An 18,259-nucleotide genomic window follows, 5' to 3' on the forward strand; every position below is an offset into this window, starting at 1 on the left:
TCCTCAGTTCCCTCAATTTTTCATCCTTCATCCTTTTTTTTCCTCTCCATCTACTGAGTCCAACATGACAGCTGGCATGCCAGCTTAAAAATAATAGCAAATCATATTTCTGCAAACTGTAGATTTAATGTGTGTTAAAATGTGCAACATTTCAAGACACATATATCAAATTTTACAAAGACACCTTGAATTAAATTCACTTGTAATGTGTCATTTAGGACACTGTATTATTGAGGAACTCACGAGTTGAAAGTGGAGATTTAATACGATTTTTCCCCCCAACCATTTAGTTTCTATGTTATGTTGATTTAACTCCCTCTGAGTGCTTTTTTTCACTCGTGGTGATACCTCTTGTTTTGTTGTTTTATTGTCACAGCTGTTTCGTTAATTTCATGTGTTTATGTATTTCAATTAGATGAGTGGAATTTCTACACACACGCACGGACACACACACACACACACACACACAAAAATATACATCAATAAACGCTTACAAAAATATTTGAAAATCTGATGTTAGAAGATTTCATATTTAGTCAAGCACGCAGAAAAGAACCCTCATTATTTGTTTAAGTGGAATGATTTCCCGTTTTATTTTGAAAAGTACAACCGGAGGTGGTGTGCTGGTCGACGCGTCGTTCACTGCTGTCATCGCTGCTCATCGGAGACTCGAGACAGAGGTTAGCTTGGTACCAGTTAACGGAAGACGGCGAATAGAAACCTTCTCCCCCAATTAAACCAAACCACCCGGGACACAGGAAGGCGGGAGTCATGGGAAATGTTCCGGGACGGAGCTGGAAAAGCAACCACGGAGAGTACAGAGCGTCCGTTGGAGGGAAACGGGGAATATAAGCACCGACGCTAAAAAGGATATACGCTCTGTCTCCATCTCCACCATTTTGGATGTCAGTGATGGAGCACATCCGGACGCCCAAGGTAACATTCACTGCATTCCAGCGTCGTCTTCTCAGGTAGTCTCTATCTCTTCCGTGCTGATGTGGCCATAATGTGTGACGTTTCATTTCTTCCTCCGTGTGTCTCCGTTCCGCATCGCTCACCGGACCGTTACCCAGCAGCATCTCACCGGGGCCGATGTCCGATGTCCGATAATGGACTCACTCACTTTGCAATGGAGAGCGCCGGCTGAATCCATTGGCGCAGGTGCTGGCGCAGCGCTTGCAGCTACCACATAGAAATTTGTTCCTATTTATCAGTCATGGATCGTGAATCTAAGGAAATGTGCCAAAGCATGACGTTGCATTGTGCTGATAACCACCATGTTTTCTTGTGTCTGTCAGCCTGGCAAAGCCTCCCATCCTTTTCATAGTCTAGCTGGGTTTACGGGCAGATCATGAGTCAGTTTGGCATGAACCGGCTGCCCATTGATACAGGAATCCGATAAACTTACTTGTGATTACAAATCTGACATCAGTATATTGGCCAATAAGCTTGACAAATTTAGTCAAGATTGATAATTAATTTTGTCTTCAGCCAACACATTCCAGTATATTAATGAAAGGCCAACCGATGGCGACAGTGACCCATCAGCAGAGGCAGCTCTTACGGGTCGGTGTTAGGTTTACCAGGAGGAGTTAACAGCTACTCTTCCAGGGGTCCAACCAACAGAAAATATATAATAACAAAGACAATAAAATAACGATAGTAGTAAACCGGGTATCATCCAAAGTTCATAAACATGACAATAACAATAGGGCTTAGGTAAACTAAAGTTCCATCTCCGTCTCAACCATCAGGAGGCCAGTGAGAGGTCACCATCCCACAGCAGCACCAGATACAACTCACACTCACACACACACGTATGTTCCATATATGTGTCTCCCTGTTATTATACCAAGTCAAGTCAAGGCAGTTTTATTTGTACGGCGCCAAACCACAACCAAAGTGACACTTTACTGGTAGAGCAGGTCCAGCACCTCCCTCCTTCAATGAACCTCCACCCAACAATTCTCCATCAGCAAGCACATCCTGCAACAGCAGCCACCAAAACCTTCCTTTTACCATGCAGGAAGGTGGAGCAGATCCAGGATCAGTGGGGGGGAAAGAGAGCAGGAGAACTGGGCAGAGACAAAGACAGAGAATGGAGTAAGACAGAGAGACAGAAGGAAAGAGAGGGACAGAGATAAAGAGAGAGAGAAAGGAAGAGAGACTGATGGACAGAGACAAAGATAGAGAATGGAGGAAGACAGAGAGACAGAAGGAAATAATAAAGAGGGAGAGAAAGGAGGAGAGACTGATGGACACAAAACAATAACGTGAATGGGGTTTTAGATCAAACCATCATCACAACGTATTTTTGATTACCTTGACCTTCCTTCAACATTGTAGTGAGCTTCTATACTGTTAGTGAGCTACTGATGGTTACTGAGGTATAATTTAAGCTGTTTTTTTTTTTAAGTGTATTCTGTTATTTTATTTATGCATTTTTTTATTGTGGTGGGTAACAACCTTTTGCATCCAGTGAGTTTGTTGTTGTAGAAAACACCTGTTCAGTAACATCTGTGTGAGGAAAAACACACTTCACTATCACCTTTACTGATACTTGTTTGACACAGATGAGTCCCGCCCAGCTGTTAGCAACTCTGACTCCTGGTGAATGTGTGTGTGTGTGTGTGTGTGCGCGCACGCATGCTTCCATCAGGTGGAAAATGTGCGTCTCCTGGACCGGTCAATTGGCCAGAGAAAGGCTAGCGTTGGGACTCTCTACCTCTCTGCCACACACACCATGTTTGTGGAAAACAACCCTGAGACTCGCAAGGAGACCTGGGTAAGCTGCCTGGGGCTGCCGTTTGACCTCTGACATACCGGGGGGGGGGGGGGGCACGTTAACAGCCAAATCTCTGATTCTGTGGTTACACAAGATGTCACCTACCATATCTTTCAAGTCAAGTCAAGCCAAGTCAGTTTTATTTAGATGGCGTCAAACCCCAACCAAAGTTCTCTCATGACACTTTGCAAGTAGAGCAGGTACAGCACCTCACTCCTTCAATGAACCTCCACCCAACAATTCTCCATCAGCAGCACATCCTGCAACAGCGGCGAAGAAAACCTTCCTTTTAACAGGCAGGAATGTCGAGCAGATCCAGGATCAGTGGGGACGGCCTTCTGCTTTGACCGGTTGGGGGGAAAGAGAGCAGGAGAGCAGGGCAGAGACAGAGACAGAGAATGGAGGAAGACAGATATGCAGAAGGAAAGAGAGGGACAGAGATAAAGAGAAAGAGAAAGGAAGAGACTGATGGACAGACAGGGACATGAGCAGGTGGAGCTACAGGTGGTAGCTTGAGCCTCCTCAGGTCTGCAGCCTCCTCCAGCAGCACCAGGATCTGGGATGAGAGAAGAAGAAGAGGAGTTAGAAATATGTATGAGTATGATTTATGTTTGACAAATATATGAGGACAGAGAGGAGTAGAGAGAAGCCCAGTGCATCATGGGAGATCCCCGGCAGTCTAAGCCTATAGCAGCAGATCTAAGGGCCAGCCTAAGCAGCCCAACTATAAGCCTGATCAAAAAGGAAGGTCTTAAGTCTGCTCTTAAAGTAGAGAGGGTGCCTGCATCCCGGATTGAAACTGGGAGACGGTTCCACAGGAGGGGAGCCTGTTAGCTGAAGGCTCTGGCTCCCATTCTACTGTTAGAACTCTAGGAACCAGCAGTAACCCCTCATCCTGGGAGTGAAGGGTTCTAGCTGGATCATAGGGGACTAGGAGCTCTGTCAGGTATGAAGGTGCCTGACTGTTGAGGACTTTGTATGTTAGAAGAAGAATTTTGAATTCTGTTCTGAATTTGACAGGGAGCCATGCAGAGAAGCCAGTACAGGAGAGACACGGTTTCTTCTACTAGTTCTAGTCAACACGCGGGCAGCAGCTTTCTGGACCAGCTGGAGAGTCTTTAGGGACCTACTGGTGCAGCCTGGTAGGAGGGAATCCACCAGCCAAAACAAACAGATATAGAGAGTCTTTTTTGACACATCTCATGCATTTCTAATAACAAATTGTGGCACTGCTGAATAAAAACAGTCATCAAAGCTTTTATACGTTCATCAAATTTTGAAAATTACAATGATTTTGCTTTGATATGTGATTATTTATAAATGCTATAGTAAAAGAAGAAGTAAAAAAATGACAGGATGTATTTCTGCCAGCAAAAGAAAACAAACAAAAAAAGAACTTTTTCCTGTAAACAACCTTCCCAAAGTAGATCTCTGCACTTTGAACGCATGGCCAAATCTCACATGCTTTTCTGTACAAAGCGACTAAGTTTTCAGTGCAGTGCAGTTTCAATGCAGCGCATTCACAGTCGTATCCAGCATGTTGTTAATGCACAAACCTTTACAAACGGGAAACGCTGTATGTCAGTGTTGATGATTGACTCGGCTCACGGAGGTAAACAATCCTTATCCTGACTCTCCTCCCTTCCATACTCGACCCGAGAAAGAACTTAGTGGAGACACATGCCCGTCACTTTGGCTGATTGGATGCAGATGCAGAAGACATCCCATCAACACACGGACGGCTCTCTACTAAGAGAGGCTTAATCCGATATGGTGGATTGTTATTGGACGTTGCATCGGTGACAGAAGCGTCTCATGAACTAACACAGTCACAGCGGCACGCACTGTCACACCCATGCAAACTTTAAGTCAAGCAGAGTGAAGTCCTTTCATGGCAAGTTTTTTAATCTCGCCAGCCTCTCCTCTTTCAAATCTCCTGCAGGAGGTGGATGAGGCTGCCGCCCCCCCACCCCCCCGGGTCTGATAACAGAAGCATCCACTGGAGTCAGTTTACACCCAACAGGCGCTGACGGACTGAGTCCACTGGATTAGCAGGAGCCTATAAGACAAATGCAGTTTGGCTTATGTCAAGGCAAAAAAAAAAAACACTCACACACACAACAGTTTAGACAACTTCCTCCTTTTCCTGTTCTTCTACTGGCAGCATTCACTTCCTGTTAGAAAAACCCCAAACCATCTGCTCAAACTGATGTTGACATTTTAAATCACAAGATGGATTACACAACGATGTGGCCTGTGCTGGACTTCATGGGTTTTTATTAGTGCTGATCAATCGTGCTTTCTGTCATACTTCCTGTTAAAGTCCTCATTTGGTATTCACACAAAGCCAGGAAGAGTAAAAATGTGTGTGTGTGTCTGTGTGTACTTGGTTTTTGTTATCTTTTGGAGACCTTTTCTGGTACAAACACTAGCCTTATCAGGACCCCTAGTCCTCATGGGGACCAAAGACCGGTCCTAATGCGGCAGAACTTCATTCATGAACACCTGGTCAAAGGTAGACTGAAGGTGTGACCTGCAGTTAGCTTGAGGTTGAGGTGAGGCATCAATTGGTTAGGGTTAGGATTAAGATTAGCGCTTGGGTTAGGATATTCACATGAATGGAAGTCAATGGAATGTCTTAATAAGGATAGCTACGCAAACCTCTGTATGTGTGTGTGTGTGTGTGTGTGTGTGTGTGTGTGTGTGTGTGTGTGTGTGTTCACCAGTGGAGGTCAGCTGTAGATACGGTGTCAGTACATGATGGGGTAAATATTTGGTTTAGCATGATGACTTCTAGGGCTGCACGGTGGTGCAGTGGTCAGCACTGTGGCCTCACAGCAAGAAGGTTCCGGGTTCGAGTCCCGGCTCAGGCGCGGGATCTTTCTGTGTGGAGTTTGCATGTTCTCCCCGTGTCTGTGTGGGTTCTCTCCGGTACTCCGGCTTCCTCCCACAGTCCAAAAACATGCAATTGGGGACTAGGCTGATTGATACTCTAAATTGACCGTAGGTGGGAATGTGAGTGTGAATGGTTGTTTGTCTCTCTATGTTGGCCCTGCGATGGACTGGCGACCTGTCCAGGGTGAACCCCGCCTCTCGCCCGTTGACGCTGGGATAGGCTCCAGCCCCCCCGCGACCCTTAATGTGTAGGAATAAGCGGAAGATGACGATGGATGGATGATGACTTCTAGAATGTCCTCTGTGAGTAATAGGACAGGTGTGTTCCAGGTGTTACACAGCATGGTGAGCAGCGTGGAGAGGCCGCCCACCACGCCTGCAGGAAGTCAGCTGATCCTGCGTTGTAAGGACTTCCGGGTCTTCCAGCTTCTCATTCCCCAAGAGAGAGACTGTTTTGATGTCCACACTTCATTGGTCAGGATGTCACGACCAGGTGTGTGTGTGTGTGTGTGTGTGTGTGATTGAGTCACTGTGTCTTTGAGTGGCTGCTAGCGTGTGTAAGTTTGTTGGGTTTTTTTTCCAGTATGTTAACAAGTCATTTCTCCACAGAGAAGTACAGCGAGCTGTACTGTCTGTCCTTCAATCCCAATGTGAACAAGGAGGAGAGAGAAGAGTCGTGGACCTTCTTGGATCTCATGGCGGACTACAAGAGGATGGGCGTTCCCAATAACCTCTGGGTCACCACGGCGGCCAACAGTGAATACAGGGTCAGTTGTTGGATCATTTATATGATAATTTCGTGAGCCTCAGCTTTAATGTCACACACTGCGCATGTCTGACCAGATCCCCCTGTTGGTGACATGTGTGTCCATCTTCTCCCAGGTGTGTGACACGTACCCATCAGAGCTGTTCGTTCCAAAGTCGGCCACGCCCGCCATCATCGTGGGCAGCTCAAGGTTTAGGAGTCGAGGGCGGTTCCCCGCGTTGTCGTACTTCCACCAGGACACACTAGTCAGTATGACACACACACACACACACACACACACACACATATAGGCACTATGTCAGTATCAGTATATAGTAGTCCTGCATCTAATCCCGATCATATGATACTGTGATGGCCCTCCAGGCAGCAGTGTGCCGGTGTAGTCAGCCTCTATCAGGCTTCAGTGGACGCTGTCAGGAGGATGAGATGATGCTGCAGGCCGTGATGAAGTCCAACCCTGGAAGTGACTACATCTACGTGGTGGATACCAGGCCCAAGGTAACACACACACACACACACACACACACACACACACACACACACAAACACACACACGAACACAGAGCAAAGAGTTGTAATATTCCTATACTCTGATGTGTGTGTGTGTGTGTGTCCAGCTCAATGCCATGGCAAACCGAGCAGCTGGTAAAGGCTACGAGAACGAGGACCACTACACCAACATCAAGCTGCATTTCATCGGCATCGAAAACATTCATGTGATGAGGAACAGCCAGCAGAAAATCATTGATGGTAAAGGAGTGTGCGTGCGTGTGTGTGTGTGTGTGTGTGTGTGTGTGTGTGTGTGTGTGTGTGTGTAAATCTCCTTCTCTCTTATCCTTGCAGTAGGTGAAATGAGAGCTCCATCAATGACTGACTTCCTGTGGGGTCTGGAGAACTCTGGCTGGCTCAAGCATATTAAAGCCATCCTAGATGCTGGGGTCTTCATAGCCAAAGTGCGTATATAGTTCACACACGCGCGCGCGCGCACACACACACACATTCGCAATCTCATCATGATCATTTTCATAAATTGAAATTTGGGGTTATAAAGCACTCTACAAATGATAATTTCATCTCTTTACCACGTAAAATGTATTGGGTTTCACTAATTAACAGAGGACCCTAAGTAAGGACATGTTATAAAAACACGTAAATGCTTCGTTAAGCTCAGTAGAATCCCTCGTGTATTCAGTGGATCAAATGTCTGAGCCAGAAATGTGAGGCGGATGAGCCAGACACTTGCATTCTGTCTAATGGCCTGCAGGAGGGGGACTGCCCTGAATGCAGAAATAAGATGCTAATTTTTCTACTTTTTTCCTACTTCTACTGTCACCTGCTCACCACCATATTTTTCTCTTTGTCAGTCTCCGTATACATGCCTGTCAGTCTCTCTACCTTTCTGTCTCTCTACCTTTCTGTCTCTCTACCTTTCTGTCTGTCTATCTGTCTCTCTCTCTCACCCCAACTCGTCTGGGTCGTCTCTTTTCTGCCTGTTAAAAGTCAGTTTTGCGTTGCTGATGTAGCAGACGTGTTTGTTCATCGGGAGTTTTTGGGTCTTTTTAAACGACATGAAGAGTTTTGTGTGCTGACACTAGTAGTCATTTGGTCCTGTATGAAGAAATACTGACTTGTGCTCTTGTACTGTCCTGATGGACGTCAGCTGAGACGTATTGGGCCTGTAAACGAGCGCTCTGACCTGATGAGTGCCTCTGCAGCTCTTTTTGTGCCCTGTCTTTTTCATACCAATATGGAGAGTTGTGTGAATAATATCAATAAGTACCAGTATAAATATTGATAAAATCATAACAATGGCCGACTCTACCACGAATGCTTTGTTTTTCAGTACTAAGGGTACTACGTCAACCTGTCAAAGTATGCTATGCACCTGTAAAAAAAAAAACAACCTCCATATACCTGCTAATCCTGGTGCTCTTGTTGTGGATGAGAAAATAATTTCTGACCTCATTCACGAGTTTAATTTTGTTTCACATCCTCAGCTTGAGAACATGTTCCTTTATGATTTACTTAGAGTCAAATACACGATCGGGAAGAGGGGGGTGAGGCTACTTGGCGACTCCACATGAAAGAATGTGTTTTAAGTCTGTTTAAACTATGCGATTATTCTGGAATGAGCACTGCAAGTTTGAACACGTAAAAAAGCCTCGGCTGTAGAATGCTGCCAGCATAACGCACCCACATCTGTCCATCCTGTCTGTGCTCATGCTGCACTGTGGGTAAATTAGGTGCCAATTTTTGAAAAGTATCGTAAAAAGAGTGTATGTGTGGTTCCTTTTTGTCTGACTGACCACTTCCTGTCTGTGTGCAGGCGGTGGCGGATGAGGGGGTCAGTGTGTTGGTCCACTGTTCAGATGGCTGGGACAGGACAGCCCAGGCCTGCTCAGTAGCCAGTATACTGCTGGACCCATACTACCGCACCATCAAAGGACTCATGGTAAGTCACACACACACACACACACACACACACACACACACACACTGAGACAATGGTACACTCACACACATATGGTCCAGTCCCTGTAACCAGCTCCGTCCTACACTGTTGGCTCCTCTTCCTCTCCTCTCATGTAGCTGCTGATAGAGAGAGACTGGGTTTCCTTTGGACACAAGTTTTCGCACAGGTAAGTAACTCACTTCAACACACACACACACAAACACAAATTAATATAAAACAATGATAAAATCCTTTTTCCCACCACACATGTACTGACAGGATCGACCGGTACCACGTACTCATGAGGACGCATGCTAGCCCAGGTTCCTAACTTGTCAGTGACATAGTTTGAAGGAAGGCAGCTGTCAACCGTAGCAGACAAAAAGATCCATTTTCCAAGCTCGAGGTTGATGTCAGTTTCTTCTGGAGGTCCCTTCTGACCTGTCCAGTTTGCAGCTTCGGTTTATGGTTTTACTGCTTAAATGTTACACAGCATTTGCCGAAGTGACATGACTGCGTACATGGAAACATCTAATACCTGACAGCAGTAAACCGTTAAAGGAAACATCCATGCTGATTGTGTGGCGAGGGTCAGACGGGTGAGTTATGAGTCCATGAGATCCCCATTCACATTTATGTGAGAGGAGCAAGAGAGCGCAGTCACTGACTAACGCTGAACAAGGCTACAGTGCAGCAGGGAGCCCAGTTGCTCTCCATCTTGGAGACTGAGTCCAGACCTGGAATACAGCAACACCAGAGGCAAGTAGCGCTGCTCTGGGAAGGGAGGAGTACGCAGCGTAGTGTGAGATCCAGAGCAGGAGAACAAGGAGGAGTTCCAGAAGAAATGCCTTTGTTTCTTGCCATTGAGCAGTTCTCAAGCCCACGGTTCCTGATAGTCCAGATACTGAACTGGTCCAAGAAAGGCTGGTTCTGTGTTTTAAATCGTCACTTCGGGGGAGGACAGAAACAACTGTGACATCTATTTCTCCTTCAGCAGTTGAAAATAGAGTCGGGTTCTGTCAACTTAAAAGGAAGATGTTGTCGCCCCGCAGATACGCCCACCTGGACGGGGACCCCAAAGAGGTGTCACCAGTCATCGACCAGTTCTTGGAGTGTGTGTGGCAGCTGTCTGAGCAGTTTCCGTGTGCCTTTGAGTATAATGAACGCTTCCTCATCGCCATACACACCCATGTCTACTCCTGCCAGTATGGAACCTTCCTGGGCAACTGCCAGAAAGAACGCAGGGATTTGAGGTAGGAGGGAGAGAAACGCCTCTGTGTTTTCACAGCAGAACCTTCCTCTGTGCATCAAAGTACGTCCCTGTTGGTGCAGAGGTTCCTATTTATGGAGCTGAGATCTCGTTCCATAGCCCCTGGATTGTTGGTATCAAAGATCATGTCATGCCCATATCGAAGTCTCGAGATCTTATGAGTGAAATGTAACATGACACAATGAAAATAATTATGATGGTAGAGACATCCAAGTTCTATGTTTTTGGTTTTAAACTTCCCAACAATTTCACAATTCACACGTTGTAGAAATCGTGGATGTCCTATGGCGTTTAATTTGGTGACATCAACTTTGAAATTAACCCTGCTGCTCCTGTGAACAGTCAGAGGCCTGCTTCCTCACATCCACAACTTCAGGGTTTCAGGTTCATACTGTCATAAGAAGTCGTAGAAGAAGAAAAGTGGTATTTTAAACAGATGAATAAAGCCACAAGACTATTGAACGGTCATTAGATTTGCCTCACAAATACCTGCCTGTAGGGATGGGAACTGATACGATTTTTACGATTCCGATTCCATTTTCTTTCTGCTTAACGGATAACAGCAGAGGACGCGCTAACACTGCTGCTGGGTTGAGATTCACTCCGGAGCGGATCGAAAACGCGACATTCATTCCACTTGATCGCAGGCTGTGTGTGCAAATGTTCCTGCATAGTGGAAGTACTTCCTCCCTTTGATGAAATATCCACTTTGCAAGTTGCCTTGTTGCCGTCCTTTCTCATAAACTGTAACTTAACTTTCGAGCGTTTGTACTGCTTTGGCGCCATGTTTCCCGACGGCTGCACTGGTGAATGGCGTCACCACGCATGTTGCTTTGCTAATGCAAGCTACGCCATTCATGCCCACTGGAATCGATAAGGGAATCATTTGCAAAACTGGCAAAGGATTCCAAGGAATTGAAACACTGGGAACCGGTTCTCAACAAGAACCAGTTTTTGATTCCCGTCCCTAACAGCCTGTGTGTGGGTTTGAGCTCAACTGAGAAAAGTCATGTTTGATAACTGCTGATTTTTGTTTTTGTTTGTGTCCTTGATTTCAGTTTAATGACATGGATTTTTCTGCTGTTTTTATGTGCAAGCAGACATTTCAGTGAATGTAGCTGCATGATATTTGTCCTGAAAGGCAAAACCCTGGACTTTCCTGTTCCTCTACAAATTAGTAGTGAGGCACAGAACGCACGCCAGTCTGTGGCCTATAAATGACACGGGAGAAGATCCATATGTAATCAATTAATTAGCACAGCGCCTCTGGCGTCAGACCATTCAGCACCGCACCAGCAGTTTTAGGGCAGTAGAGTCACTTTAGTTTGACAAACTTAATAAAGAGGCCCAAACAAGACGCCTCCCCTCGCTCATTCAGGCTTAAATTTTGTGTGTGCGTGTGTGTGTGTGTGTGTGTGTGCGCGCGCGCATGTGCACGTGTGCTGGTTGACGTCAGGTTTTGTGAGCGGAGTCATTCCGTGTGGCCTCAGCTGTGGAAGGACAGAGCAGACTTCATCAATCCTTTGTACAACGCTGAGCTGAGCCAGTGCCAGGGTGTGCTGAGACCCAACACCACCCCCTACTGCTTCAAGTGAGTCACTGCAGCACTTGTATCAGCAACATATACACTTTGACTGGACTGAAGCATGTGATTTGATGGCTGCAGATACAAGAAAAATATATGAAAATAACATTCTCAGGGTTTCACTACCACTGTCCTTCTCCATCTGTCTCTCCAGGATGTGGAAGGGTCTCTACAATCACGTGGAGAAGTCAACGCCTCCTCGCCAGTCGCCGTCTGACTTCCTGTCCGCTGTGAGGGAGGAGTCCCAGCAGCTGGAGGAGGAGCTGACCAATCACCAGGAGGTAGCGCCAGGAGGAACCGCCCACCACCACCCGGGCTCCAGACAAGGCATACAACACACAAAGACACTGTTACGACACCACCATCATCACCCCTCTGAGAGCGGAGAACAGAAACGACCGGTTGACAATCATGCAGGAAACACGTGAAGTCATTCCTAGCACACGCAAACTAGGGGACGAGTCTGAACATGTAATTTCTGTCGTCAGTTCAGATTTCATGGGCTTCACAGCCACGTCCAAGACCTGCATCTGCTTGACTGTCGCGTTCAGAAACAAATCAAAATGAATGCCAAAGTAGCAACATTGTGATGCAGATCTGCAGTTCTGCAAGACACACAAACAGTCAACCCTAGAAATGATGGTTCTCCACATGGAGTTTGGTTCAGATGAGCGACAGTAAGTTGGAGAGAGCTACAGATTTACTTTCAGAGAATAAAATATATTTAGGGGTAGCAAGTCTTGCTGCAGGTGGCACGGTGTTGCAGTGGTCAGCACTGGCGCCTCAAGGCAAGAAGGTTCCGGGAAGTCTTGCTGTGTGGGCGGTTCCCTCTAAAGTTAGCTTTGTACCCTTGGGAACGTGTAATGGGGACCAATAGTTTTGGTGCAAGTGGGACCTTGGAGCACATAAATGATGATTTAGTTATTGAATGTGTCTGAAGAGCATGGAGGAACGAGCGTGTTTTCTCTCGCCCCTGCAGAGGATCGCAGCCCTGACGGGAAAGCCAATCACGTGGCAGAAGATGGAGGTTCTGCGGAGGAGGACTAGCCGCCTGCAGCAGAGACACTACGGGCCAGACCCGCCCACCACGTACACAGACCCAATCACCAGCCCTGCACAGGACCACAGGACCTTGGAACCAGCCAATCAGAAGGCTCAGATGAAAGGCCCCGCCCTCAGCCTGCCTCTCAGCCTACCTATCCATCTCAAGAATCTCGACCCTGAGGACTTCTCTGCCTACAGCGACCTGGAGTCGGGCGTGGCTGACCTGAGCAGCCGCTCATCCAGCGGCGGGGATGAGGGCAAGGACCCTGACACGGAGGATGCGGCCTTCACCACTGCCTGACTGAAACGATCGAGTTTGACCTGCAGGCCAGAAGGTGGCAGAGGACGTGTCCCTCGTAGATCCCAGGGATACGCACTCAGACAGCTGGAGGGGAGCCGAGGACGAGTCAAAGATGGCGACTGACTGACCGACTGAGAGGCGCCGGCATTTGATCTCTTGCTTTCTAGTTTACTGCCCCAGTTTATCTCGTGATTTAAAGGGAGTCAGGGTAACGTAGGGAGGAACGGCGCTGGCTGCTGATCAGTTTGCCTTCTGTGTTTCATTGATTTTTGTTGCTGCTCAAAGCCGGACAGGCGGCTTCTTTTTTTTTTTTTACAAAAGTGCTTATTTGTTTCATTACTGTCATTTCTACTTTGTTTGAGGAAAGCACTGCTACTAGGAGGAGGACAAACATTTCCTGGAAGCAACATGAAATATAGTAGAGATACGGAGTAGAACAAACACACTGCAGCTGCATACACAGGAGATTCATCCTGGCGTCCGTCTTTATCGTATGAAGTCATCTACATCACTTCAAAACAAACCTGAAAGTAACTGAAACACAGCTGGAGGTCACGTCTTCCTTCTGCATTAAGACGACTGTCAGAATAGTTGCAGCGTCACATTGTTGAACATATTTTGAATTCTGCATCAGTCGATGCTGTAAAAGAACATCAGCTTTGAGGGGAAAAGTCTGATTTGTCATGATACCGGGAGCCAGACGAGCAGGTGGATCCTTCTCTCTCCTCTGAGCTGTGTTAGGCAGCTGGGATCCAGACTGAGTTAGCTTAGTGCACGATCGGTAGCGTATGGGCTAGTTAGCATACCTGCGCTGCGCTCCTCCGCTGTGTATTCTGGTTCAGATAGATTAGGTTCGTCGAAACCTGATCCTCCTCATCCTCTCTTACGTTAGCCATGCTAACACTTCCCATCCACTCCCATTCATTGTGCTCAGCTAACAAGCAGTCAGCTGGTCTCAGAGGGTCTCCCAAGAGACGGGGTCTATCTCTCGTCTGGCTCTGGGAGGATCGACAGTATGTTTATGTCCCATTGAGCAGGTGTGTTCCTTGAACCTTCGCACACACACACATCCAATGTCTTCAGTGTCTTGGTATGTTTGATGGGAGAGACTTGGACATGTGTAAGCCAGCCAGGAGCGAGCCGCTGAGGGTGACTCAGAGCTCAGCGCTAGGAGGACAGTGTGAGGTGTTGATGTGGTGTGAAGCTGCTAGAGGCAATGTTTTGTTACGTAGTCGAAACACTGAGACGACAGCGGGGCATCCTGCTTCTGTCAAATTAAACATTGTACCTTGTCCTGAGCTAAAAAAAAAAAAGATATTTAAGTCTTAGTGGAACAAGTAAAGAAAAGTACATATTCATGCGTATTTACTGTATTTAGTCCTTAGGGGTTCAACTTTATCGAACGTAACGTAGTTCAAATGAGAAGAAGAGGACAGAACAACATGGGAACAAAGTTTACATCAAATGCTGGAACTGCATTATTTTCTTTTGTCTTTTTGTGCAATATTTGTATTTGTTTTTATTTTTTTCCCATAATTTGTAACGTACTGTACAACAGTTTTCAGCAGCAGGATCTCCAGGATGAGACTGAGCACCACTCTAGTCTGTGTGAGAAGGCTGCCAACCCTCCGCCAGTCAGGAGTCCAGAGGTCTTTCAAACGCTGTCGCACAAATTTACACGCTGGAGTCTGATCACGTGATCGGTTTCCTTTTACACTCCCACCATAAAAAAGCCAGCAGAGAGGTTTGAAGGCGTGTCAGCTGGCCTCAGTTTGTCACTCTGTGTAATGAGCAGTGTGTGTGTGTGTGTGTGTGTGAGTGTGTTGTAGCTACAATAAGAGCTGTGATGGAAATCCTTCATACGTGTGTGGTGTTCCCCTCTAATTCAAGAACAAACGTGCAGAGGTCTGATTGCAGGCGCTGGTTCGGGGGTTTGAGCTGCAGTTCCTCAGCCAGCAGGGTTTGATCCAGACGCGTGGAGCTGGAGGCTGCAGCCAGACGCCCTTCACAAGCATTGTAACACCAGAAATCTGATCCAGCACCACCGATCTGACCCAGTCAGATAAATCCATTCACAAATACCCATCAGGATATTTTGTTAATTTGTTATTGCCCCCCCCCCCAGTAAATTGATTTGATTTTTTTTCCAGAAAACATGGAAATAAGGCCATGTGTAATATGGACAAGAAATTACCTGAAAGCAAACAAGGAATGAGTAAATGAGTACAATTACCAGCAGCTGAACAAACAAAACAAAGAATAGAACTACATTTTTAATCATGTCTCCAGAGACTCGTATGTCAACTGTCAGGAGCTTTTCACATGTAGTTGAATAGCCCCCCCCCCCCCCCCCCCCCACACACACACACACACACACACATGCTGCTCACGGACGCCTGGGAGTCCCCAGACCCTACTTTGAGGAACTCTGGGTGTCACAGCTGTTGGGTGGGTGCTGTGATGCGTGTCCACATGTAGATTTTCTCAAGAGAAAAAGAGAGTCTCATCACGCTTGTTCAGCTCACTGCAGCTCGTAGTGTGTGTGTGTGTGTGTGTGTGTGTGTGTGTGTGTGTGTGTGTGTGTGTGTGTGTGTCTCCTCGGTATCCATTGATGTAAACAATAACTTAATAAAAGCACTGTTGAAGGTAAACAGCCACACACTGAATGCTCTGTTCATTCCATCCATCCATCCATTTCTTTCTGCTTATTCCTGTTAAGGGTCGGCGGGTGTGGGGGGGGGGGGTGCTATCCCAGTGGCCTTCAGGTGAGAGGTGGGCAGTCCATGGCAGGGCCAACACCTACAGACAGACAGCCATTGGCTCTCCCAGCCACGCCTACGGTCTATTTAGAGTCTGGATTAACCTGGTCCCTCTTGATGTCTCTCCACACAGAACCCGGAACCTTCTTGCTGTGGGGCAACAGTGCTAACCACTGCACCACCGTGCCGCCCTGCTCTGACACATTTGAAATGTAAAAGTGATGAGAAGAAGAAAACTGGTCATTTCTCCAGGATAGAGACGTGCTGTTCCACTGAGCTCCACTAGATGGCAGTGTTGCCAAGTTATGGAGCCATCCTTTCCTCTGAAGACTGACTCAGCGCTGCTCCAGAACCTCAGACAGCATCAGCAGCTGCAGCTGGTTCAGTCTTCACGATGCAGTCACACACGATGGTTTCGAGAGCAGGACTTCCTCACAGACATCAAGAACTTTGATTCACTACAAAACTTTACACCGAAGCCTTTTTTCTTCACATTGCAACACAAAAAAATGAATGTGAGCTCGTCTTTCCGCTTTCTTAGCAAATAAATTTTGATTGCTGTGCGGAAAGTCTCAAAATGATTTTGTTTGACTGCAGATAAGCAGGATGGATAAACGGCGAACACCACGCACTTCCTGTTGATTCAGGACTCAACATTCTGACTTACCCTTAACTTCTGAGTCACTTTCACATCCGACTCGTGCCAGCTTGGAGCTCGGAACCTGCAGAGGTGCACCACGCTTACATGTGGGTGGAGACGTCAACACATCCATCCATGATGACGACTGGCGTTCTTAGAACCGAAGGAATTATCAGATCTTGTTTTTAGACGACTCTTACAAATGAATGTGAGGGTGACGGCCACATCAATCAGCAGGACACTGCAGGGAATCGAACCCCGTCCCAGTAAACCAGGAGGACCGTTACCAGTGCCTTTTAGCTTTTTGATGGCAAATAACAGGAAAAGCAAAACCTGCATTTCAACAGCATTCACATGAATCTCATTGGCCTAAAAGGGGTTGACCAGAGGAGAAGCGGACCCACGCAGGCCCAGGATCAGCAGAGGGCCTCACCAGGGTTACCAACGCCTGTGCTTCTGGGGAACGCCGGATTAGAAAAGTCAGAATTTTACACAAATTTACTGAAATTATCCAGCAGATATGACGTGGAGGCTCTGGAGCGACATGATGGCTCTGTTCACCAGGCACAATTTACAAAAGCAGCCCGACACAGAAAGGCAACAGAGACCAGAGTGACAAGGATGGATCCGTTTGTCCCCCAAACGCTTGAGGAGGACATGGATCCGTAACCCTGGAAACTGCACGACGATGGTTCCTCCTAAGTTTCGCGCACATACACAAACAGATGTACGTGTGCTCTGTAGAATTTTGACGGGTGCCATCATTACGGTCCACCAGTAATAATTGTGATTATTTGGGACAGCTTTGTCGACAATTTGGGTGTGTAACTTTCCAGTTTCCCTCAAGGGGCTCATAAAGGACGACTCGACTCTTCTCTCTCTCTACTCTCTCAATCTCACGGGACTAAGATGATCATGTGACATCTGTGTTTAGCAGCCTTCAGGTGGACTCGGTCCTGTGGGCTCGAGTTCTGCAAAGACTGCAGGTCTGACTAGGTCCTACGTGGGAAGCGACTCATGCTGGACTTCTACGTGCTGTTGAAATGCAGGAAAAAAAAACCCACAACGAGACCCAAATAAAACATTTCACTTCTCTCCTGCTGCCCCACCTGACCAGGCTCAGGGAGAGAAACCAATCAATGAAGCAAACAAGAAATCAATCAACCAATCAATTAGTCATCAAAAGACTTGACCTGAGTCACGCAGGGGAGGCTCACCTCTGCCGTTGGGCCCCTGCCTCCCCGTCCATACATCAGGGCCACGAGTTCTGACCCTGGAAAGACCAGACCAGGTTGATAGACCTTAGAATGTCAGAAGGAGGGGCCAGACAGGTGTCCCCTCACCTGAGATTCTTTTGATGATGCAATCGAACAACTTCCTGTCCAACATCAGCTCACCTGGGTCTGCAGGTATGATGTTTTGATGGGTTGGGTGGGGGCCTCATCATTCCTTCTTGCATTGGACCCTGTGGCCCATCATTTTCCTCGAGGTGGCATCACGCCCCACTGAGGTGGGGCCCCTGTAGGTGGAGGGGATCCATTCCTTAAGGAGGGGGCCCAACCAGGAGGCCCCTGCAATGGTCCAAGGTCCATGCTGTCAGGTCCCTGGGGGCCCATGTGCTGGGGGCCTGGAATTTGTTGCTTGTCTTGTGGTCCCATCATTCTAGGAGGGGGCCCCTGGTGTGATCAGGGTCCAGAGGGAGGCCCCATCTGTCCAGCAAAGATTGGACCCTGGGGGCCCATCATATTACTTTGAGGCGGGA

General features: G+C 47.2%; 1 protein-coding gene across 3 annotated transcripts; it reads left to right on the plus strand.

Moving 5' to 3' along the window:
• The first annotated feature begins 668 nt into the window (after positions 1 to 668).
• Positions 669 to 15,705, plus strand: mtmr7b (myotubularin related protein 7b). Of its 3 annotated transcripts, none has more exons than XM_086210491.1 (14): positions 669 to 936; positions 2,660 to 2,785; positions 6,011 to 6,173; positions 6,290 to 6,447; positions 6,563 to 6,691; positions 6,810 to 6,944; positions 7,064 to 7,196; positions 7,290 to 7,399; positions 8,773 to 8,898; positions 9,036 to 9,085; positions 9,951 to 10,151; positions 11,625 to 11,759; positions 11,908 to 12,034; positions 12,733 to 15,705. In XM_086210491.1, exons 1-14 carry the CDS (start codon positions 904 to 906, stop codon positions 13,096 to 13,098), a joined length of 1,992 nt encoding a protein of 663 aa, XP_086066617.1. In that variant the 5' UTR covers positions 669 to 903; the 3' UTR covers positions 13,099 to 15,705. The 3 variants fall into 3 exon arrangements, with proteins under 3 accessions (XP_086066617.1, XP_086066619.1, XP_086066618.1); XM_086210493.1 differs by having other exon boundaries at positions 11,908 to 12,080; positions 12,733 to 12,950; XM_086210492.1 differs by lacking the exons at positions 669 to 936; positions 2,660 to 2,785 and adding an exon at positions 3,805 to 3,927.
• The last annotated feature ends 2,554 nt before the right edge of the window (positions 15,706 to 18,259 follow it).

The sequence above is a fragment of the Aulostomus chinensis genome, chromosome 8 (genome assembly GCF_037954235.1).
Source record: "Aulostomus chinensis isolate RoL2024-O1b breed Wild chromosome 8, RoL_Achi_v1.0, whole genome shotgun sequence".
In the NCBI taxonomy this organism is placed as follows: domain Eukaryota; kingdom Metazoa; phylum Chordata; class Actinopteri; order Syngnathiformes; family Aulostomidae; genus Aulostomus; species Aulostomus chinensis.

Coding starts and splice junctions, on each gene's coding strand:
- mtmr7b (XM_086210491.1), top strand. CDS start 904: ATGTCAGTGATGGAGCACATCCGGACGCCCAAG. Junction 9,086..9,950: donor GGACACAAGTTTTCGCACAG/GTAAGTAACTCA, acceptor GTCGCCCCGCAG/ATACGCCCACCTGGACGGGG. Junction 10,152..11,624: donor AAAGAACGCAGGGATTTGAG/GTAGGAGGGAGA, acceptor GGTTGACGTCAG/GTTTTGTGAGCGGAGTCATT.